This window comes from Erinaceus europaeus, chromosome 11 (genome assembly GCF_950295315.1).
Source record: "Erinaceus europaeus chromosome 11, mEriEur2.1, whole genome shotgun sequence".
NCBI lineage: Eukaryota > Metazoa > Chordata > Mammalia > Eulipotyphla > Erinaceidae > Erinaceus > Erinaceus europaeus.
The window spans coordinates 66,998,025-67,023,169 of NC_080172.1; the positions used below are offsets into that span (position 1 = coordinate 66,998,025).

At 43.6% G+C, this 25,145-nt stretch overlaps 1 protein-coding gene across 1 annotated transcript; it reads left to right on the forward strand.

The window, feature by feature from the left end:
• The first annotated feature begins 5,987 nt into the window (after positions 1 to 5,987).
• On the forward strand, positions 5,988 to 6,767 carry LOC103119110 (protein dpy-30 homolog). Its single transcript, XM_060200991.1, has one exon. The coding sequence runs from the start codon at positions 6,193 to 6,195 to the stop codon at positions 6,490 to 6,492; it is 300 nt and encodes a 99-aa protein (XP_060056974.1). The 5' UTR covers positions 5,988 to 6,192; the 3' UTR covers positions 6,493 to 6,767.
• The last annotated feature ends 18,378 nt before the right edge of the window (positions 6,768 to 25,145 follow it).

The following is a 25,145-nucleotide window of genomic DNA, read 5'->3' on the forward strand; positions in this document are numbered from 1 at the left end:
GACTCTGGGGTGGGTGGGGAGAATACAGGTCCATGAAAGATGATGAATGAAATAGTGGGGGTTGTATTGTTAAATGGGAATCTGGGGAATGTTATGCATGTAAAAAAAAAAAAAAAAAAAGAAGTAGAAACGCAAAGCAGAAATTGACTGAGTTTGGAGTATGGCACCAAAGTAAGAAAGCAGAAGTACACTAGAGTTTGCAGTGAGTACCTCCCTAATACTTCCTCTCCACTTTTCCAAGCTTTGGGTCCATGATTGCTCAACAATTTGTTTGGCTTTGTATGTTAACTCTCTTTTCAGTCACCAGGTTCCAGGTGTCATCAGGATGCCGGCCAGACTTCCCTGGATTGAAGACCCCACCAATGTGTCCTGGAGCTCAGCTTCCCCAGAGACCTACCCTACTAGGGAAAGAGAGAGGCAGACTGGGAGTATGGACCGACCAGTCAACGCCCATGTTCAGCGGGGAAGCAATTACAGAAGCCAGACCTTCTACCTTCTGCAACCCACAATGACCCTGGGTCCATGCTCCCAGAGGGATAGAGAATGGGAAAGCTATCGGGGGAGGGGGTGGGATATGGAGATTGGGCGGTGGGAATTGTGTGGGGTTGTACCCCTCCTACCCTATGGTTTTGTTAATTAATCCTTTCTTAAATAAAAAAGAAAAAAATTAAAAAACAAACAAACAAAAAAAAAAAACAAAGGACATTCCTGGTAGGATGAGGGGTGTGATGACAGTGAGTCAGTCCTTCTCTCCATCTTTTTTCTACTTAAAAAATATTTATTTATTTATTATTGGATACAGACAGATAGAAATTGAGAGGGGAGTGGGTAGTAGAGAAGGAGAGAGAAAGTGAGACACCTGCAGCCCTGCTTCACCGCTCATGAAGCTTTCCCCATTCAGGTGGGGACTTGAACCTGGGTCCTTGCACACTGAACTGTGTGCACTTAACCAGGTGTACCACTGCCTGGACCCTGGTTCCTACTTTTGTACAGGCCTCAGGTTCATGTGCATCTTTTGAGTCTGTTGGCTACAGAATCATTACCTTTTTTTTTTTTTTCTTTTTGTCATCATGACTGGGGCTTCACAACTCCAAGGTGACCTTTTGAAATAGAAATAGACAGACAGACAGAGACAGGGAGAGAGGTAAGACACCACAACACTGAAGCTTCCTCCAGTGTGGTGAGGGTTAGGCTCAAACCTAGGGTGCATGCATGGCAAAGCAGTGCACTATCCGGGTGAACTGTCTTGCTGGCTGCATGTGGAGGCATGTCTGTTCCAAGGGTAGGATCACTGGGTGGGAAGAGGAAATTGAAAGGAGATATAGGGCACTAATGTCAAAGAAACCATGCCTTTAATCTGGTGAGGGATCAGCACAGCTTAGCTCCCTTCTGCTCAGTATCTTCAGCACAGCTGAACTAAGCTCAGCTTGCCTCTCTCAGGTCAGCTTCCTCAGGTTAACAGCCCTCATATCTGTCTTTCCCAGGGCCTACAGTGCTGGTCTGCTCCTGAGGCAGCAGTGGCAGCAGCTCCCTGGGTCATTGTCTCTACATCTCAACTGTAGAGGTGCCCTTCTCATGGTCTCCTCAAGCATCTTCCAAAGTCCTCAAGGGCTTCTCCCTGACCCTTTTATATAAAAGGACAAAAGTGGCCTCTCACTAGGAGGCCAGGACTACAGACTTGTGCAACAATGGGCATGGACCCAAGTCCACAGAACATGCTTACTGCCTGCTTATCTGCCCAGGCACCTGCTTTCCCAGGCAGGAAGGCCTGACTAGGTCCATTTCCCCCACACAGGCCCAAGAATTGCCTCTTGAGACTAATCAAGAATACTTAGAAATCAGTGTCGGGAATTGCAAAGCAGAGCAAACTTCGTGCCCCCCCCCCCCAGTTGACAGCAGCCCATGAATGTTGTGTCTGCTGGAAACCTATCCCTTTGCCCCAGTCCCATACCACCTCTATGCTTACTCTACTGAGAGCCCTCATCCTTGAGCTTTGGCCACACACTTGCAGACTTCATTGGGGTTCATAGACCACTTTAGCCAGGCACCTGGTAGGCATAGGATTTCCTCAGCAAATCTAAGAACTAAGGAGCAGGAAGGAGTAATGCAAACTTACTGGATGAAAACAATATCATAAACACTCAAGTACAACAAGGGAGAGAAGAAACAAAGAAAAGCTCTTATCTTTTTTTCCTCTTGTGAACAGGCATGCTCCTCCCTGCCAGAAGAGAAGGAAGCAAGTGGAGGTAATGTTTTTGTGGGCATGAGGGAAGACTTGTTCTGTGGGCGTGAGGGAGGTCTTGCAGACCCCAGTGGCTGCCTCTGTCCAGGAAAGAGTCACACAGTGGCTGGGAGGAGCTAGAGCAGGGTCCTCAGGCTCCATTCAGTGGTGACAGCTTCCTTTGATCTCTTTCTCCCCTCTGGGACTGGAGGAGTGATTGAGATAATTTACTGCTTAATGTGAGCAGATGGCTTAATTAAGCTAAATGGGAAAGCACTCCAAGCGGCTCTGGGGGTAGGAGTGATGGGAGTGGTGGTGGTAGGGGGGTGCACCCTGGGAGTCACCTGCCAGAAGCTCCTTTGGATCTCCTCACATGCTCCTGGGGCGCTAGGGTGCAAAGGCTCCCTAGTGACCTGCTTGGGAATTCTGCTTTCTGACTTTGTGGACAGGTTTTTCTTTTTTTTAGATTTATTTCTTAAGGAAAGGGAGAGAGAGAGAGAGAGAGAGAGAGAGAGAAAGGGGAACCAGAGTATGCCTAGCACATGTGACACTAGTGATTGAACTTGGGACCTCATGTTTGAGAGTCCCATATTTTATCCACTGCAACAGAATCACACTCTGAGAATCACACTCTGAGAAAGACTTCTGGCTTTGTAGACAGTCACCAGGTCTAGGTTTAGCAGAAGGAAGAGGATAAGGAGGGGGGAGAGGAAAGGGCATTGCTGGACCCCTCTCTGGAGAGGACTGGGTGCTGGTTGCTCAGTTATGTGGAGACCAAGGCCAAATTCCTGTCTTTGGGAAACTCTCAACCAGGAGGGGATAGAAAAGTCTAGGGCGGTGTAAAGATCCTGGCTTGAGCCCTCGGCTCCCCACCTGCAGGGGAGTCACTTCACAGGCGATGAAGCAGGTCTGCAGGTGTCTATCTTTCTCTCCCCCTCTCTGTCTTCCCCTCCTCTCTCCATTTCTCTCTGTCCTATCCAACAATGACAACAACAATAATAACTACAACAATAAAACAACAAGGGCAACAAAAGGTAATAAATATATATATATATTTTTTAACCAGAGCACTGTTCAGCTCTGGCTTATGGTGGTGCAGAGGATTGAACCTGGGACTCTGGAGCCTCAGGCATGAGAGTCTCTTTTCATAACCATTATGCTATCTACCCTCTGCCCTTTTTTTTTTTTTTTTTTTAAACCAGAGCACTGTTCAGCTCTGGCTTAAATAAATATTTTTTAAAAAAGAAAAAAAAAGTCTAGGGCCTTTTTAGTCAAGGCTAAGAAAAACTAGTCCTACATGTTACAAAGAAGCAGATTGAGGCATAGACAGAAGAAACAACTAGTTCACAACGTGAGAACAAGCTTCTCTGCTCTTGTGCTGTTTGCACATGTACACATAAGCATGCACGTTGATGTGCATGTGTGGGAGGCAGGTATGTGTTCATGTGTGTAAGGAAGCACATGTTGCATGTGTGTACACATGCTGGGGTGGGGGTGCAAAAACAGCTCCCAATTCCTCTTCTCTCCTCTGGTTCCTTCCGTTTTCAATGTCTAAGGCTCTTATCTTATATATGAAGAAGGGCTGAGAGCCCTACCAGGCAGTGAACTTCTACCAGGCAATGAGCTTTGCTGCCTCCCAGGCCTTGGGAACAGCCCTAGAGGCCGGCCCTGCAGCATTTCCTGGGTGCATCCCATTTCCACAGCCCATTAACCCACCCTGTCTGCAGCTGGCAAGTCTGGAGGCAGGAACAACAAACCCTCCTCTTTTCAACCTTCTCTCCACCCTCTCAACAACTTAAAATGATTGTTTTGGCTCAGAGCCAGGCAAGTGATGAAGTTTTCTAAACCACAGAGCAACATTTCTTGGCTCATTAGCTTCATTACTTTGCCAGCCAGAAGCCCCTCTTCACCTATATAGGGCGTGTGTCTTAGATTCTGGGCTCTGTCCTCAGCTGTTGGCTTCAAGGAGGGCTCCAGCAGAGGCCAAGCTAGACCAGCAGGCAGCTTGGGCAGAGAACATGACTCAGTAATTCAGGGACCCAGGGGAGCCAGGAGTAGCCATTGGACAGCAGAGCTTGGGCTGGTGGGGAATGGATCATGAATATGGAGCAGTAGATTCAGGTGTGGTGGGGCAGCAAGCCAGGGGATGGTGGACAGAATTTCTACTTACAAATGTAGTATGGTTGATTCAACTTAAATTTCAGATAAACAGACAACGTCTTGGTAGAAACATGTTCCAAATATTGTATTAAAGATATCTACATTAAAAAATTCTTTGCTGTGATTTTCATTTAACTGGATGTCTTGTTTTATTTATTTATTTGCTTATATATTTATTTATGATCAAAAAGTAGAGAGAAAACCAGAGTAACAGTCCAACACATGTGATGTCAGGAATTGGATTCGGGGCCTCATGATTTTAAGTCCAGAACTTGAGCCATTGTGTCTGTTATCTTCTAGCCACAATCCTATGTATTTATTTGCTAAATTTGGTAGCCCTAATGATGAGGAAGACAACCAGGAGACAGAGAAACAATGGCCCATATGAAGGTGACAGGAGACTAGGAGTGTTGAGACAATAGCTAGGGATTCATGATAGGTAGGTAGATAGATAGATAGATAGATAGATAGGTAGATAGATAGATAGAGAGGGAGAGAGAGAGATCAGAAATAACCACACCATGAAACTTTAAGACACCCTCTCCAGTCTCCAATGAGTTTTTTCAAGTTGAGTGCTGAGAATCTGTTAACTTCACGCCCACCCCATGGGCCTTCTGCCTTCCCTCCCATCTCAAGCACTCAGTTGCTACCATACCATTCCCTCCATTGGGGTTTCTCTCTTTCAATTTTTCAGAGAGATGGAATGGATCTTCTCTTACACTGCAGTCACCAAGCACAAGCATCCAGACCTTTTTCTGTGAAGGGCTTGTGAATAGCAGCTTTGGAAGCATGCTGGCCTAGGTACAAGGCTGAGCCAAGCCACCCACTAGCTGTGTATCTGGGCATGTAATTAACTACTCTGAGCCTTGGTTTCTGAGAAATGGGAGAGAATACACCTACTGTGATTGGCTAAGTAGGTTAATGTTTATAAAGCTGTTAAAATATACCACTCAACAAATGATCATTTAAAATGCCTCAAGCTTGCTAATCACCACAGGGAACCAGGAAAGGAATAATAAAAAATAACAAATATGGGGAAGTTACACAAGTATAAGATTCTCTGCAAAGTCTCACAGTATTACCTTTCTTTCTTTTTAAAAAATATTTATTTTATTTATTCCCTTTTGTTGCCCTTGTTGTAGTTATTATTGGTGTTGTTACTGATGTCATTGTTGTTGATATCATTGTTGTTGGATAGGACAGAGAGAAGCGGAGAGAGGAGGGAAAGACAGAGAGGGAGAGAGAAAGATAGACACCTGCAGACATGCTTCACCGCCTGTGAAGCAACTCCCCTGCAGGTGGGGAGCCAGGGTCTCGAACTGGGATCCTTACGCTGGTCCTTGTGCTCTGCGCCACGTGCGCTTAACCCGCTGCGCTACCGCCCAACTCCCTTACCTTTCTTTTAGAAGTAATGGAGACTGTTTGATACTTGAGTGTATAGCTAACAAAATCACCTTTCCTCTTCCAGACCCTCCCTTTTGAGACCTCTCCACCCAGTATGGGCCCAGAAGATGAGCTATAAATTAGTCTGTTCCCACCCCTGGGATCAAGCATACTTCAGCTGAGAGGCTTTTCATTCATTTACATTCAACAACAAAAAATTTTTACATATATATATATATATATATGAAGCAAAATAGTGAATGAAATAGATCTTAGCCTTGCTTTCAAGGATCTGACAATTTAACTGAGGGTCTCTTCTCATGGCCTTTTCCAGTTGCTGCCAGCTTTATTTAAATGGTTCAGAGACTGAATGGTAAGTTGGTTAATATTAGAATGTGGTGGTATCTACGGACAGGACTGGCCGGGCCATGGAGCCAGAGCAGATTCTGGAGGGGCAGACACAGGTCGCCAAGAACCCCTATACCAAGTACGGGCTCACCAACAATGTGGAAAGGATAGTAGAAAATGAGACGATTAATGCAGAAAAGTCATCAAAACAGAAGGTGGATCTCCACTCTCTGCCAACTCATGCCTACCTGGATCAGACAGTTGTGCTTATCTTATTACAGGGGCTCGCTATGCTGGCAAAGGAAAGACCACCAAATCCCATTGAGTTTTTAGCATCATATCTTTTAAAATACAAGGCACAGTTTGAAGATCGAAACTGACTTACTGGGAAGAATAGAGAAATTCAGTTTCTACTCTCAATTTACATGGCTATGAGGCAGCTTTAATTGCCATGATTCCCCCCACCCTCTCTTGGATGTATAAGCAGCTTCAGGACAACAGAACTTGTTATGCAGAAGAAAATATCCTCCTTACTTTGATTCAGTCACCATACTTATTTAACAGGTGTATTCTGTGTAATTTTCTCTCAGATTGTCTTCAAATTTGTTTTTCAAATGGCCTTCAAAATAAACCATTAAAACATCAACAAAAAAAATTAGAATGTGGTCTCTGGTCAATTGAAAGTGGCCATGCTGTGTTGATCATGCTGCAGTTCAACAGGAAACTTTTTTTCGTGACTGATTAGTGATGTCTGCAATGAGTGCAGGAGAGATAAATAGTACCACATGTGTCTTTGACATACACATCAAACATTTCCTTGCATTCCAAATCCCGGGGGGAAATTCACAGCTTGTATCTTGGTTCTGTTAGGAATTTATACTCAAGTCTTCAGGCAGAAGTGAAAAGATTAAATACCTAAATCAGGGAAAGGTGGGGTTTCAGAGCTGGTAGACCTAAGCTCCAAAGGGGAAAATATGTAGACATGAGACAGCAAATTCAGAGCTCAATTCTGGGCTCCTCCTGGGTATAACTAACAGATAGGAACAGAGCTTCAGCTAATGAGAGAAATCAGGCACTGAGAAAAGTTCAGTGACAAGTGATAGCCTAGTTGACAGATGGGTTGATGCCATAATGGGATCTAAACCTATCCCATCAAACATCTTTAACTGGAAATGGTTTATTTGATGACAAATGCTCTTCTGATGGTAGGTATGACAGAGAAGATGGCAGCAGATGCCCGTGGGTCTTGGCTTAGAAGGTGAGCCCCAGGAGATAGAGGCAAAAGTCAAATCCTCGTCATACCCAGGACATGCAGCTTGAGCCTTGCCATCAAAAGATAGGCAGTACCAATTATTCATACCCATGTGAGTTTTTTTAATCATTAAATTTTTATTATAATAATTACAGAATTATAGGTTCTTGTTTTCACATCCGTGTGTGTGTGCGTGCGTGCACACATGCATGCACACACACAACAGTATATTCATGTGACTTTTTAATATTGATGCAAAAGATAGATATTCTCACAAGGAAACAATACTAGGGTTTCTCATCCTTGTCACTGTTGACATTTTGGGGAAAATCACTTTTTGTCACGAGAGGCTATCTTGTGTCATGTAGGACAATAGTGTCTAGACACCAGTAGCACCCACCACACACTCTCCTATATTGTTACAACCCAAAATATTTCTAGAAGCTGAAAATGTTCCCAAGGGAACATTGTCACCCTAGGTTGAAAACAACTGATTTAAACCATTTTGATCTGTAGATAACAAAACTGTGGTCTAGGATATGGACAGTCTAAGGAAACTTCAGTTTCCTTTGGTGACCAAAGCTTTTGTGACTTCTCCCTGGAGAATACTTCCTTATTTATGTATTTATGTATGTATGTATGCATGTATGTATTTTACGGGGAGAAAACAGAGATCACAGCTTTATGGTGGTGGTAGGGATTGAACCTGGGACCTCAGAGCCTCAGGCATGGAAGTCTTTTTGCTTAGTCATTATATTCCCTCCTCTGCCCATCTACCTGGAGAGTTCTTCCATTCCCAGTGCACAAAGAGCCTTGTAATATGACCACACACTCAGTTAATGTGATCATGTAACTTATAGTATGGCTACATAAAGATCTTCAGAGCTAGTCTACATCTAATCAGAGGCAGACCTTACTCCTGTACATATTCCTGGGTTGTTACAGCCTGGTCAGGGGCCATTCACAATATTGCTTCCCACTCAGACCTTCTTGGAATCCAGTTTAGAACAAAATGTACCAGGCTTTCAAGGTGAAAATGTGTCACTCTCAGCTCCAATGGCAGTTCTGCTGACTTGGATGTCGAGTTTTATAGGTCTTCATAGTGAAGACAGAAGTAATGAAGGACTCAGGCTTCAAGGTTGGGAGGTGCTCCAAGGTGAGTCGTGGATGAACTATTTCAAGGAGAATCAAGTGATTGAATAAGAAATGCGGTGGGCTGTCTGTGTCACCTCTAAATCTTATTTTCTTTCTATTAAAAGAAAAGAACAGCCCACTGTTAATTTGTCAAAGCCCAGAGTTGCCCAAGGCAGTCAAAGTGGCACAGGGAGCAGCATTACATTTCTATTATCTTTCTAATGCAGGCATCAAGACCTGCTCCCACTATGCTATTTCATACTTCCAGCAAGCAAGCAAGTAAGCAATTTCAAAGGCATTTTCCCAGGCCCTGAACATTTTAATGATGTGTGTTCTTTCTTGACTTCACTTAGAATATCTCCCCCATAAGTGAGCCTAAGCCCTTGTGATTACCAAAATCGCAAAAGGAAATGGCTAAATTTAGATGTTGACCGGCTGTGGGGTGGCAGGTAATGCTGAGAAGCAGAGGCTTCAGAAGAAAAAGACAGTTTGAAGACCTGTGTGATTTAGTTCAACTTGAGGCTCTGATTACAAATCTGTCAGCTCTGTGGGTACATACCTACAAGCCAAGGATCAGTGCCCTGGAGAACTGAGGGAGCTCACTTTTGCAAACTCAGCCCCGCTTCCCTCCTTCCAAACAGTCCTGTGTTTATCAGTCTTCAGTTTGTTTTTGGCTTGGTGATATTTGTACATTATTATATTTCTTATTTTTTTAATTCATTTTTTTGGATAAAGACAGGAGAGTGAGGGTTTTTTTTTTTTTTTTTTTTTTGTTAACTTTTAAAAAGAAAAGCAAGGGTTAACTTCTTGGTAAAAAAAAAAATGCAGTTGTCAGCAATCTTTTCCCTCCTCCCAGCATAAACAGGGTTTTCTTTTTAAAATTTCTTTATTGGGGAATTAATGTTTTACATTCGACAGTAAATACAATAGTTTGTACATGCATAACATTTCTCAGTTTTCCATATAACAATACAACCTCCACTAGGTCCTCTGTCATCCTTCTTGGACTTGTATTCTCCCTCTCCACCCACCACTTGTATTCTCCCTCTCCACCCACCCCAAAAAGACTTTTACTTTGGTGCAATACGCCAATTCCAGTTCAGGTTCTACTTGTGTTTTCTCTTCTTATATTGTCATAAACAAGGTTTTCTACTGCTATAGTCAACATGGACTTGGCTGGTGTCCTTAGAGTCTGCTACTTCTGCCCAAGACTCTGCTGATAACCAAAACAAGTTGTATTCTCTGTATACACAAAAGATAAAATAATGTATTAAGCTTGTTGCTATGAGTTACTATGGGAAAGTTGATAGTTGTATATAAGGGGCAGCACCATTGTGTTTAAGGCCCATTCTTTTGTGGACAGAAGTCTGGCTGGGCCTGCCAGCATAATAAACACTGCTTCCTACATTAGAGCCTCAGTGTGTCCCTGAAAAACTAATAATGGGGAGATGAAGGGGGGGTCTGCAGCATTTCTTTACTACTTGTGAAGCTTCCCCATTGCAGGTAGAGACTGGAGGCTTGAACCTGGGTCCTTGCACATGATAATGTATGCACTCCACTAGGTAAACCAACACCTGGCCCCCATATTATCATATTTCTGCTTGAGATCTTCAGCTAGCTGCTGGGACAGTCCAGGTACTTATCTGTGTGCTGTGCTGAATATAAAATGTTCTGCTCACTGCCTGAAGATGAGGCTCTTACATCCGGATGCACTCTAGGACTGATTCCTGCCAAGGAACCTTCTAAGAGATTGATTGTGAATCAGAATTGCCTTGAGAAATGTCACTCCCTACCAGCCTGGAGTCAGGAGTGGCTTGGATGATAGTGAGGCACAATGTGTATACATGGTAGGGGAGGCAGTGGGTTCATGCTTCTGATGTCATGACAGCCAGGTACCCATGTCTTTCTTCTAGAAGGATCCCCGTCAAGGAGTCCAGGTACTCTTGGGGATTCATCTAGGCTCTGCTTGCCTTCTGCCAAAGCAAGAGACACTGGTTCTTGTTTGCCTGGATGCTATGAAAAGCAGCCCATTTTTAACTCATTCTTCATGTATATAGGTCACAAACCATGCGTTCAATTCTTAATGGCATTTTATTCCTGGGAGAAAAAGGGAGCTTTGGGCAACTGGTTTTCTTTCTGGCTTTGCTCCCAGATTAGTGACTTTATAAGTCTGGTGCACCTCTCCACAGCACCAGTCACCAACACTCAGAGAACATGTGCTTTGAGTTCTTTCCCCAAAAGCCCAAATCTGAGAACTGGATATGAGAGGTTTAGCCTATATTTATTATCTTGCCCCAGTCTGCTTTATAACCCCAGGAACATAGAGTTTTATGATTTGCTGGTTAAGGCCAAAGTTGCCATCAGAGGTGTGGAGCAACAACACAGTTCAAATCTACAACCTAGGCACTGAGTAAGTTTGCAACCAAGAAGGAGATATTCCATTTTTAAAAAAGACTGATTCATTGATTGGCAAGAGAGAGAACCAAAATATCACCCTGGCATATGAGGTGTTTGGATTGAGTTCAGTATCCCATGCTTGTAAGTCTTTGCTCTCTTTTGCTGTGCACCCTCCTGGGCTGCTCCAATTTAAGTTTTAACTAAGCCACCATTGACCGGTCCTGGGCAAAGCCAAATGGTCCCTGAGAGGAGGGCAAAATAATGACAGGGCACAAAAGGACCAGATTGATCATTTGATGCTTTATTCTTAGCAGAGCTCAGCTTATATAGTGAAGCAATAACAACAGTTTTAGTTCTCAGCTAAGACAGCAAAACATTTTAGCACAGTGTCCAAGGTTGAACTCAGTGAAGTAGTAAAGACTTAACAAGAACTTTTGTTGACTTTCCCTTCACCCAGCTGCAGCCTGCACTTGTCAAAGTAACCTTGCCTGTCTGCCAATGACTTAAAAAAATTTTTTTTAACATTTATTTATTTATTCCCTTTGTTGCCCTTGTTGTTTTATTGTTGTAGTTATGATTGATGTAACTGTTGTTGGACAGGACAGAGAGAAATAGAGAGAGGAGGGAAGACAGAGAGGGGAGAGAGAAAGACACCTGCAGACCTGCTTCACCGCTTGTGAAGCGACTCCTCTACAGGTGGGGAGCCGGAGGCTTGAACCAGGATCCTTACGCTAGTCCCTGCACTTTGCACCACATGCGCTTTGCCAATGATTTCTATGCAACCCATGTAAATGAGTCTAAAGATTAGAGCAAGGTATTCTTGGACCTTGTCCATCAGAACCATATAGACCCTCATGGAAGTAACCATGCAGTATTCCCTGGACCTTAACTAGGAGGACTATACAGGCTTCCTACTTTTTTTGAATTTATTTTTTATTTAAGAAAGGATAAATTAACAAAACCATAGGGTAGGAGGGGTACAACTCCACACACTTCCCACCACCCAATCTCCATATCCCATCCCCTCCCCTGATAGCTTTCCCATTCTCTATCCCTCTGGGAGCATGGACCCAGGGTCTTTGTGGGTTGCAGAGGGTGGAAGGTCTGGCTTCTGTAATTGCTTCCCCGCTGAACATGGACGTTGACTGGTCGGTCCATACTCCCAGTCTGCCTCTCTCTTTCCCTAGTAGGGTGGGTCTCTGGTGAAGCGGAAGTCCAGGTGGGGTCTTCAATCCAGGGAAGCCTGGCCAGCATCCTGATGGCATCTGGAACCTAGTGGCTGAAAAGAGAGTTAACATACAAAGCCAAACAAACTGTTGAGCAATCATGGACCCAAAGGTTGCAGTAGTGGAGAGGAAGTGTTAGGGGGGTACTCACTGGAAACTCTAGTGTACTTTTGCTTTCAGGTATATATTTTGCAGTAGTTTATGGATACGTGTGAACATATGCTCTCTCTCACAGAACTTGGTCTATATCTAGGTTTTGGGACTTTGTTAGAAAGTGAACCACCTGGGATGGAATGAGAGAATACTATGAAAGGAAAGGTCTCACCCGAGTAATGAAGCTGAAGGGTTGTCATTCCACATGTGAAGTCTCTGGACACAGTCTGAGCTGAAGCATGTTGAGGTGGCAACCGTTGCGTTGATTAGGTTGCGATCGGCAGATGCAATATTATTTGATATGGATTGGGAGAGGCATGCTGGAAAGTGGGCCCTATCCTAAGGTTCCAGGACTGGGGAAAATATAGGCTCTATAGTGGAGATGTGAGGTTCCTGCTGTCTTAGGGCTCCAAAAGACAATCGATAGTTATCATCACATTATTTGGTAATTGGGTTAACTTTGAAAAGTACTTTTGTTAGGGTTTGCTGTATAGTACCCGGTATCTTGTATGTAGCTGTGACATTGGTTGCTTCTGATCTACTTGGTCTAGGCTTTTGAGAGAGTCTGCATATCAAATATACAGCCTATATATTAAAAAGACTCAGTCTGTGTTTTAAAAACTTCGAGACATACAATTAATTTTCCCCCTCTCATATTAGTTAACTAGTGATTTATATGACTACATTTTACTAGGAGTGTACATAAACACCATTCCCGCCACCAAAAAACTGTGTCCCATCCCACCCACACACCTCCACCCCCCACCAGCCCAGGAAGCTGCGTGTCTACCCCTCACCACAGGGTTTTTACTTTGGTGCCCTACTTTCAATTTAGTCAGATCCTGCTTTTAGTTTCCCTTTCAGATCTTCTTTCTCAACTTCTGTTGATGAGTGAGATCATCCCATACTCATCTTTATCTTTCTGATTTAGCTCACCTAACATAATTCCTTCTAGCTCTGTCCAAGATGGGTCAGAGACGGTGGGTTCATTGTTCTTGATAGCTGTATAGTATTCCATTGTGTATATGTACCACATCTTTCTCACCCACTCATCTGTTGTTGGGCACCTGGGTTGCTTCCAGGTTTTAGCTATAACGAATTATGGTGCTATGAACAACCCCCACTTCTAAAATACACACACACACACACACACACACACACACACACACACACACACACACACACACTTAGTAGCTAGGATAGACTTCCACTGATACTAGACAGATGATCTCATGACTTCACCCACCCTTCATCCTCACCAGCATCTACTCCGTTTTCAAACCCAATTTCTCTTATCTATCTAAATCTAAATCCCCAGCTTGAGATAGAAATGGTTTGTCTGGAGATGTGATTCTGCCATCTTCTCAGATTGCAGGCAACTAAATAAACCTATTTTTCTTTTTTAAATTTTTTAATTATCTTTATTTATTCATTGGATAGAGACAGCCAGAAATCGAGAGGAAATGGGGTGATTGAAAGGGAGAAAGACAGAGAGACACCTGCAATACTGCTTCACCATTCACAAAGTTCTCCCCCTGCACTTGAGGTCCTTGCTCATTGTAACGTGTGCTCAACCAGGTGTGTGGTCCTTCTCTCTTGAAAGCTGGCTTTCAAGTAGTGATCACCCAAACGTTAGCATTCAGTAACAAACTCTCCATTCACTTCTGGAGTATCAAACTACACAAATCTCAGCTGAGGGGGAACAGAGATGATAATTCAGGGTTCCTGTTTTTTTTTTTTTTTTTCTAGACTCTTTAGCTCATAGAAGAAATAGACAAGAAGATAAATAACTTTCAAGAAGGCACACTGTAATAGAGGCTTAGTTGTAGTGTCAACCAACAAAGTGCTAAGGTGTTTGTCTCCCTCAGTAAACAATGAGAAGAAACTGTCTTATTTCTATATCCTAAGCACCAAGTCTAGGGTCAGGATCACATTTTTTCACAACAAATGGTTATGGAGTGAACCAAGTAACCAGCAGGAAACATAAAACATTTCGTCTCTAGGGACCAAGACAAATCAATGAAAGACATGTTCCAGTTCTAATAAGATGCTCTCTTCAATTCCTGGGCTCATTTTCTCCAGGAAATTTTCTATGCAGTCACTGAAATGGAACTTTCCTTCTTCCTCTTTTCACTCAGCTTCTTAATGGCCTTTCATTCTGCCAAGGCAATGTCTTGGGAACAGTGGAAACCTAGAAACCACCAACTCCAGGGCTCTCCCTTGGAGGTTCAAGTGATCATTTTTATAAGGCATGTGGAATCAAATTACACAAAGATAAAGGTATTTTAAGGAAGGACTTACTGGATGAAAAGAACAGGAAAACAACCATGCAAAGGCCAAGTAGATGAAGTAATTATTGGCAAGCTATAGTGAAGCTCATGGAAACAAATTACTCTTGGAACTTGGATGTGAGAAAGGAGAACCCTTAGTGGTGGGAACTATTTTCCCTTTGATTTTCTTTCTCTGCAGCCTCCATGGTGTTGAATCTATTTACACATGTGTGACATTTTCCTCTCTTCAGCTTACTCAAGAAGCTTCTCTGCCTCCTGATAATTTCAGCCTGTAATAATTTCAGGGTAAAGTCCCAAGTCTTCATAGACTTTGAATTCTAATTGAGTCCAGGTACTGTAGTGCTCGCTTAAAATTAAAAGGGGTGGATTTTATTGGTTATTGACCAGCTTGTAAATTGTTTAACGCAGAAACAGGGATTGATTCTGTTCCACTCAATCAGAACTAAGACAACTTATGAAACGATGGTAGCTTGAGTCTAACCCTTTGATAGGTTTATGGACCAAAACAAATTAGAGAGAAAGATAGAAGGAGAGAGACTAAGACAGAGACAGACAGAGAGAGAGATGTTCAAGTACCACAGAACAAAATCTCTAGATCTAGGATCACTCTTGGGGTTGTCAGAAAATCTGTGGCCAGAAGACAGGAGTCTGTTCCAGTAACATTGTTGATAGTTTGGAGGAATGTTGGGTGATTACTGGTGACTGTGTGATGTAAGCTTCAGGTCACTCTTTGCCTTTTATGTTTGAGCAGAACCTCCTCCCCCTCCACCAGCTGCCTTCCTGAGTCACTGTACATCTGTCAGTGAGAGGAAAGCATACCAAAGCATGTGGCTGGGACAGTTTCCTCCCCCACTTCATAGCCCACCCCTCTTCTGCCATAGCCTAAACAAGCAACAGTCCCACATGGCTGTCTGCTTTTTGGCAAAACTACACCTAAATCTTTCTAGGAGAAGCAAGTCCATTTTGCCTGCTTCAGTAAGGGGGAGAGAGCTGACCCTTTTCACGACCCTCTTAGCGCAGACATGCAGGATAGGAGCGAGCCAGTTTAAACAGATCTGGACTCAAATGAGTCTTGCTTCACATTTTTAGCTTTTAGCTTTTCAACAGGAGTTTTGTAGACTAGATTTTTTTTTTTCCTGATGAACTGCCAGGATTTTGGATTCAAAATTGTTTTTGAAAGAGTCCAGAGGCTTGGATTTTAGTCTTTTCTCTACCATTTTGTTTTTGCAGTGTGGGGTTCTGTGGATATGCAATTTCTCTGCTCTCAGGCTGGCTTTCTTCTTTATTTACACTCCAGACAGAGAGAAAGGGAGAAATGGAGAGATACCACAGAACCTGACATGTGTAATTTGAGTGCATACCTGGACCATACTCATAGCAAGACATGCACTCTACCCAGTGTGCTCTCTTTATGCCTTCTACCACTTTAGCTGTGTGACCATGTGAAGTCTCCATGTCCACTGAGAATTCTGATCTTTCATCTGTACGAAGAGGGAACATGGAATCAGTGATCCCTATGGTTCTCTTTTTCTTCACCACCCCCCTTCTTCTTCTTCTTCTTCTTCTTCTTCTTCTTCTTCTTCTTCTTCTTCTTCTTCTTCTTCTTCTTCTTCTTCTTCTTCTTCTTCTTCTTCTTCTTTTTTTGCCAGAGGACTGCTCTGTTCTGCTCTAGTTTATGGTGGTGCTGGGGATTGAATCTAGGACCTTTGGTGTCTCAGGCATAAAAGTCCTTTTGCATAAACTACTATCCCTTCTCCCCAGTTTTCTTCTTCATCACTAATCCAGCTTTTAATGATACACACCAGTCCTCAACCACTCTCACCCTAGTGGGCATACACCCTGAACTTAACTCACCTCTAACTATTTAACTGCACTTTTCTCTTTGATCAATTTCTCCTAGGTATGGGTGGCCTCTGGTCCTTGCTAACCTACATTGGGGAAAGAATGACCAAGGAGACCTAATTGGTTTGTAGAAATATTTTATTTGTTTAGTGAGAGATACATAGGGTAGGTGGGAAAGAGACCAGAGCACTGCTCAGCTCTGACTTATGGTGGTGCTGGGGATTGAACCCGGGACCTCAAAGCCTCAGGCATAAAGGTCTTTTATGTAACCATTATGTTCCTCCCCCCAGTCAATTCATGGTGTTATTTTGCTGCCTCTTTTTACCCGCATTCAGAACTGTAGTCCTTAACAATCCTCTGCTTGCCCCTCAACTCTCCTGAAAATATCCTTCAGGAAAGTTCAATGCAGGTGCCTCCAATATCTAACTAAAGGGAAGGGCTGAACTGCCTTATCAGTTAGTTTCTCAATGTGTTAATTCCTGAATGTGTCACTCTGAACTGAGGCCACTACAGAACCAGTCTGCTGGTGACAAAGATGCATTGTGCCTGTGGGGCTACGTGTAAGCTGGATAGAGCTTAGGGAGAACTCCCCCCATCTTGGATGGAGGTCTGAGAAGATACCCTCTTGTCAGTCTCTCTCAACCAAGGTGAGCAAAGGGGAGAAACTCAGACTTTGTTCTTTCCTTCTTGACTCTTAGGCCCACAGAAACTTCACTGCCCCTCTTCATTAATGCAGGCCACATGGCCCCTGCCTTAAGCTTCATTTACTCAAAGTTCACCTCACCTTCTGATCACAGAGGAGAACACACCTTATCACACACTCCTAGCAGTGCCCTTTGATGTCCTCAATTTGCATCAAACCTTGCTTATCTTCTCTCTATCTTGCCTTAACTGGTTCAACCCCTATTCTCCCCTCAAAGGCCTTTGGGTAATTAAATGCCTGCATCTGGAGACTAATTATCTTGACCTTTATGTATCTGCATCAATTCTTGTCATACCAGCCCCCTATCATAGGGGCAAGCTGACCTTTAAGAAACCTGTAATTTCTGACATATTTGAATAATTTTCTTTGTTTGGTTTTCTACTTAAACTTTGCCCACCTACTAATAAATAAGATCTGAGATCTGAGATCTGAGCACGCTGCAGTCTCCCCAGTGTCTTTACTTTGTGTCGTCCCTTGCGCGAGCGAGAAAGAACTGGTCCGTTACCTTTCTCCTAGAGATCACCCCGCCAGAAAGCCGACAGTGCCTGAGACTTGGGGTCCTGACTGGCTGCTGGCTATGGATACTGTGTGTCCAGGAGATAGAGTACCCAGGTCCAGGATGCAACTCATCCTCTCCATTGCATTGTGCTTCTGCTCGTGTTCTTCTGCCAAAGATCTCATCCCAATATTCCTTTCGGGGTTCATTTGCTCACCCTCTGGGTCCCTGCCCTCATCCCTCAATGAGAAGCTTATGTGACCAGTGGAGTCTGGAGGCCACATTGTGGGCCACCTGCCAGACTCAAGTAGCTGGACACAGGGTCATCAGGCTGCTGGGCTGCCTCTCTCTCCATCCAAACTGAGGTAACAGTGTAACCTCACCTGACATGTTGGCTTCTGTTTGCCATTTTCTGGCAGAAGCAATAGTCCTTCCTCTTAACCCTGAAGTCCTCACATCTCCCCAGTAGCTGTGCCCAGGGATGTCCACTGATTGTCACCTTCTCCAGCATGGAACAGCCCTCTGCATTAATTTCTTTCCCAGAGATAAGCCAGTGCAACAGGCAACCTTCTTGAAAGAGGGACTGGAACATCAATTCTGCATTGAGACTTCGGCACTGAAAAGGTCAAGGACACAGATAGGCCAGGTCTTACCCTATGACTAGGAGGAATTTGGTTGAACCACAGTATCTGATCAGGTGAGGCAGACAATGCATAAATACCTCTGTCCTCTAGAAACTCCCAAGCAACCTGGAAAGGATCCATCCATCCGTCCGTCCATCCATCCATCCATCCATCCATCCATCCATCTATTCATCATGCAATAAAAATGTACTGAGCTTTTCCACTGATGTATTCTGGGCAGGCAATCCAGATATAAACAGATTCTATTTCCTGCCTTCCAGGACTGCCACTTGAGGCTGAGAAACACAGAAATAGAGTTAAATCACCATGTAGTGCAGAATGGAGGGAGCTAGGCTGGGGAACCTGGCAATACCTTGGGCTAGTGAGGATGTGGAGCAGCAGAGATGCAAAATTATATAATTATTCTGGGAAGAAGTTTGGTGTTTCCTTAAATTCTTAAGTATATACTTGCCAGGGAGGAGTTGGGCGGTAGCGCAGCGGGTTAAGTGCAGGTGGCGCAAAGTGCAAGGACCAGCATAAGGATCCCAGTTTGAGCCCCAAGCTCCCCACCTGCAGGGGAGTCGCTTCACAAGTGGTGAAGCAGGTCTGCAGTTGTCTTTCTCTCCCCATCTCTGTCTTCCCTTCCTCTCTCCATTTTTCTCTGTCCTATCCAACGACAACGACATCAATCATAACTACAACAATAAAACAACAAGGGTAACAAAAGGGAATAAATAATAAACAAAAATATTTTTAAAAGTATATACTTGTCTACAACTTAGAAGTCCCATTCCTGGGTTTTCAGCCAAGAAAGAAAACATTATCCACATAAAAAACCTCTGCACCAATGTTTATAACAGATTTATCCATGATCACCTATAATTGGAAACAACCCAATATCCTTAAACTGGTGAAAGGATAGATAAACTTCAGTATATCCACTCTTTGGAATATTACCCAGCACTGAAAAGTAATGGGTTATAGACTCAGGAAGCAACAGCGAGAAATTTCAAAATTATTATACTCAGTGAAAGTAGAATGCTCCAGATATCATTTATGTGACATTCTGGGAAAGACTAATCAGAGGGGAAAAAATAAAACCAACCCAGACTGTGAGAAGTTAGAGGTGGGAGGCATGGTTAATACAAAAGGATATGAGAGATCATTTTTGGGGTGAAGATATAGAAACTGTTTTATATCTTCACTGTTGTGGTATTCACATGACCCTATGTATTTATCAAGAACCATAGACTTTAATTAATAAACAAATGAATTCCCTCCTTTGAAAGTTTAAAAAAAAAAAAGCTGTCTAGGAAGTGGCACAGTGGTAGCGCACAGGACTTACAAGAATGAGTCCCTGAGTTTGATTTCCAGAACCATATATGCCAAAGTGATGCTCTGGTCCTCTACATATCATAAAGAAATTAAGCATTTTTTATTATTATTTTTTTTTTCCCTCCAGGGTTATTGCTGGCCTCGGTGCCTACACCATGAATCCACCGCTCCTGGAGGCCATTTTTTTCCCCTTTTGTTGCCCTTGTTGTTGTAGCCTCATTGTGGTTATTATTACTGCCATTGTTGATGTTGTTCGTTGTTGGATAGGACAGAGAGAAATGGAGAGAGGAGGGGAAGACAGAGAGGGGGAGAGAAAGACAGACACCTGCAGACCTGCTTCACCGCCTGTGAAGCTACTCCCCTGCAGGTGGGGAGCCGGGGGCTCAAACCGGGATTCTTACACCCGTCCCTGCGCTTTGCGCCACATGCGCTTAACTCACTGCGCCACCACCCGACCCCCTTTTTTCTTTTTTTTAAAAATATTTATTTTATTTATTTATTCCCTTTTGTTGCCCTAGTTGTTTTATTGTTGTAGTTATTATTGTTGTCATTGTTGTTGAATAGGACAGAGAGAAATGAAGAGAGGAGGGGAGGGCAGAGAAAGGAGAAAGATAGACACCTGTAGACCTGCTTCACTGCTTGTGAAACAACTCCCCTGCAGGTGGGGAGCTGGGGGCTCAAACTGGGATCCTTACGCCGGTTCTTGCACTTTGTGCCACTTGCACTTAACCCACTGCACTACAACCTTACTCCCAAGAAATAAAGCTTTATGGTAGGGGAGACAGCATAATGGTGATACAAAGAGACTCTCCTGTTTGAGGCTCCAAGTTCTCAGGTTCAATTTCTCACACTACTATAAGCCAGAGCTGAGTAGTGCTCTGAGAAAAGAAAAAAGAAAGAAAAGAGAGAAAAAGAACAAAAAGTAAAGCTTATTATTATTATTATTATTATAGATGTAGTGGTCCAGGAGGTGGTGCAGTAGATAAAGCACTGGATTCTCAACCATGAGGTCCCAAGTTCAATCCCCAGCAGTACAGGTATCAGAGTGTATATGGTTCTTTCTCTCTCTCTCCTTTCTCATGAATAAATGAATAAATTCTTAATTTTTAAAAATATTTTATTTAATGAGAAAGGAGGAGAGAGAGAAATAACCAGACATCACTCTGGTACATGTGTTGCTGGGGATCAAACTCAGGACCTCATGCTTGAGAGTCCAATGCCATACCCACTGTGCTACCCCCCCATACTACTTAAATTTTTTCAGTTGTACAATGAAAAGGGTATATTTCACTCTGGATAATTGCATGCCAATGAAACTGCCTGAGAAAACTATTGATAGTTCAGACCCTGTGTCCTAGGAGGCCAGGGGCACCTGCTTCTTCAGAGAGAGGCTGTATTCTGGGGATGAGGGATCTACAAAGTGCAGCAATGAAAAGTGAAAAGAGTGGCTGAATTCAGAGGGCCCTGTCCTGCTAGGGAAAAGGATGAAACAGAGACTTGAGCTTTGGCCTAGGCCTCAAAGAGGCTGAAAGGCAGTGTCAGTGGCCAGGAAGATAGCAGAAGTCAGGTCCTTAGTGCATGATATGGGGGTGCCTGGGAAGGGAAGTGGGTGCACCACCAGCAATACCCAGCTCCCTCTCACTGAAAAAAGTTTCAGTGTTGTGGTCTCTCTCTCTCTCTCTCTTTCCCCTCCGTCTCTAAGAAAATAATAATAACATAAAGAAGTCAGTGGAGAAATAGGATGGGCCTTGCCTCCTCCTACTGGGTGTATGTGAGCACAGCCCTGAGCCAGAAAAGTACTTCCACGCCTTTGAGCTTAGCAGTTTGCTTCACAGAAAACCCCCTAGACAGCAACTGCAGTATAAATAGCAAACAAGAAAAACACCGTGTCCTTCTGCAGCAGAATGGAGCAACCATGGAGAAGCCATATTGCTTAGAAGCATCCCAGAGGTTTGATGCTACATTCTCTTGCTCTGGCACCTCCTTGTTGTCCCCTCAGCTCTCAGAAAGCCAGTGTCTCTCTCCTCAGTGCCCCTGCCCCCCCAGGTCTGAGTCAAGTGATGAATAGCAGTGCCTCCCCTGGGCACTGCCCACAGAGACTCAGAGCTGCTGGCTAAATGGGAGCTGGGCCCCTCTGGGGCCTTGCAGTTTGTTTTGCTGCAGGCTGTTTGCTCAACCTGCCCAGAGAGGGTGCCCCAAGAGAGCTAGCCAGGTGGTGGTGAGAGGGACCTCAAAAGGAGCAAGCATCCCCCTGATAATCAGTACCTGGGGTGAGGGTGGGGGAATATCAGGGATTTCAGGAATCCATGATTTCAGATATTTCCTGGTTGGATGGGGAGACAACATAATGGGTCTGCCAAATGACTTTCCTGCCTGAGGCTCTGAGCTCCCAGGTTCAATCTCTAGCACCACCATAAGCCACAACTGAGGAGTGTTCTTTCTGATCTTTCTCTTTGGATCTTTCTTTCTGTATCCTTCTTTCATTAAAAAATAATAATAAATAATAATTAAATATTTTTTAAAATCAAGTATTTATTAGTATCAAGGCCCTCTGGGATATGATGCCAAAAAACAAACAAATAACAACAACAAAGAAAAAAACCAGGGTTTCTTATCAAGAGTTCATTTCAGCAACTGGTACTGTCAGGGGCAGGAATAGTGACTGTTATGATGAGCAGAAAGCAAAGACCAGAGTCATGAGCAAAATGCTGGGCCCTCTGACGTTTGTGTTCTATATCTCTCAGCATGTTGTTTAACCTTTCTGAGTTTCCCTTTCCTCATCTGCAAAATGGCGTTAGTCACTCGCAGTACCTACTGCCAATTCTGAAATTCAAGAGGTAATTATGTAAGTAAAACATTTATTTGCTGTGTGCCCAGGCCAATTTCAAGAAGTTTGTGCTGAGACTTGAAGTTCTTTTTTTTGTTTTTAAAATTTATTTACTTATTTTTATTTTTTGTCACCAGGGTTATCACTGGGTCTTGGTATTTGCAGGCCTACATGATTCCTGGTGGTCATTCCCCCCCCCCCTTTCTTTTTGATGGAGGGTGGGAGAATAATAGAGAGGGAGACAATAAGGGAAGACAGACAGAAGTAGCTACACCTGCAGCATAGCTCCTCTGCTCATGAAGCTTCTCCTTGTAGGTGGGGATTGGGGCTTGAATCTGGGTTCTCTCACATGGTGATGTGTGTACTCTATTGGATGAAACCATCACCTGGTCCCTGTTTATTTAGTAATAAGAAGAGAAAGAGAAAGAGAAAGAGAAAGAGAAAGAGAAAGAGAAAGAGAAGGAGAAGGAGAAGGAGAAGGGGAAGGGGAAGGGGAAGGGGAAGGAGAAGGAGAAGGAGAAGGAGAAGGAGAAGGAGAAGGAGAAGGAGAAGGAGAAGGAGAAGGAGAAGGAGAAGGAGAAGGAGAAGGAGAAGGAGAAGGAGAAGGAGAAGGAGAAGGAGAAGGAGAAGGAGAAGGAGAAGGAAAGCCAGAGCGTCACCCTGGCACATGCAATGCTAAGGATTAAACTCAAGATCCATGCCTGTGAGTCCAATGGAGAACTGCCTCCCAGGCCTCAAGACCTAGAGTTTTTATGAGGTTCTTTGAAACACACACACACACACACACACACACACACACACACACACACACACACACACACACACACCTCACATATTATCTCCATGTGTGTTAAGTGGGTTTGTGATAGGAGCAAGTATGCTTTCCTTCTTGGGTAATAAAGTCACTGTGAGTGTTGAAGCACAATCAGAAGGCTAAATAACAATTGAAACTTCTTTGAGTTAAAAAAAAGTTGATTAGTGTTAATAAGCTTACACTATTTTTGGCTATACATAATTGGTTACTGATTCTCTAGGAAAAAATGAAATCTTCTAACTAAAAAGCCGATAATTATCAGTTCTATGCGGATGACTTCTCAAATAATAATTTATTTGATGGTTTCTTGAAATAATTGCTTTTGGCCCAGCTCAAAGGTCTGTGACCCAGTTCAAAGAGAGAGGTCATGCAATTTCTCTGTAATGGCTCCTTGACTCCATTTAAAGCATGACTTCACAAATGTCAACTTTTCATACTATTTTCCAGAATTGTTTGAAGGAGACAAGTTATTTCATCTTAAGTGCTCCAAGCAAGGTTGGCCAGATCATAAAGCCCCAATAAGTGTTACCAACCATGAATGTCTTTTAGAAGGACCTTCAAGAAGTCTCAAGTTTGTTCTGGGGCTGAACTAATGTGTGGAGCCTCGTTTCTTCTGCGTTGGAGTTCCTCCCCTCCTCCCTCTGACCCACAATGTACAATTTCAGCCCTGCAACTACAGAAATTTCCAGGTCTCTAGCTGGGTGAGAAATTAACCCCTGTAGTAGTGTGGGGGTGGATGACTCTGATCAGCTAAAGTATGTCCTTGCTTTCTGTTTCTGTTCCTGTTCCACAGAGTTGTTAGGGCACTGAGTAAATTGCACTCAAGACTAGAGTTGTTCAGCGGATGTTCAATGGTGGTTCTTCTGTCCTCACAATCAACTCCAGAGCCAACCCCACTCTGTCTTAGCTAACACCTGCATCGCCAACCTGGCATCTCCATGTTATTAGGAGATGGGCATAATCTAGCCTGTCCCCCCACTCACACTCTAGGCCCCTCTCCTGAATCTGCTCCCCAGTTTTACATAGGAGATAGTGTCTACTTGTATTCTCTCTCTAAACCTGTGCCAACTAACATTTAGACAGAAGTGTATTATAATCTAAGAAACTCAAGTAGCCAAGAAGAGTGTGCTGAGGTGACTGCGTGCCCAGGGTTGCTAGGGGAAAAAGGGCCTGGGTGAGTCTTGTGGGAAGCCTTCTCCAAAAGACCCTTTGGAGCCCAGGCTGCAGCCCTCTTCCACCAGCCTTACTCCAGCCTGCTAGGGGCTATTCTCTGGGTGACAGCTCTGCTTATTTGTTTGCTTTAGCTGCTGAAGAAAGTCTGAGCATTCTGTTGTTAGCTCAGGCCACTTGTAAATCTGTTTTCCAAGGTTTCCAGACTCAAAATCTAAACATTATAAAGGAGAGATTTTTTTTCTGTGGATTTTCAAAGTCCATGGGGGGGCGGCGGGGGGGGGGAGCGGGAGTGTAAAATAAATCTGTCCTTAGTACTAGCACTAACAAATTATGCTTTAGGTTACAACTGCTTTTGTGCATTTTTCTCCTCCCCACCCCCTCCTACATCTCTGTCTCTCTCTACCAGAGCACAGCTCAGCTCTGCCTTATGGTGGTACAGGGACATTGGAGCATCAGGCATAAATATCTTTTTGCATAATCAATATACTGTCTCCCCCAACCAGTCTGTATTTTCTTTCTCTCACTCCTAGAAACCTAATCCGCCTCAGTTGTACTAGGATTAACATGGGGAAATGATTCTTCCCACCCCCACCCCAGTTCTTTTGATCAAAGAGAATAGAGGAGCTTTGTACTCAAAGGGGAGACAAAGAGATGCTTGTGAAGTGATCCTCCTTAAATAAGAGCCCTCCAGCCTACCCCATTCAAAGGCTGAAGAGCCGGATATTCTTTTAGGAAAGGAAAACTATTACCTGGTCTTAATTATTTCC

What these genes read in the sequence shown, in the direction of transcription:
- LOC103119110 (XM_060200991.1), top strand. Translation starts at nt 6,193, where the DNA reads ATGGAGCCAGAGCAGATTCTGGAGGGGCAGACACAGGTCGCCAAGAAC.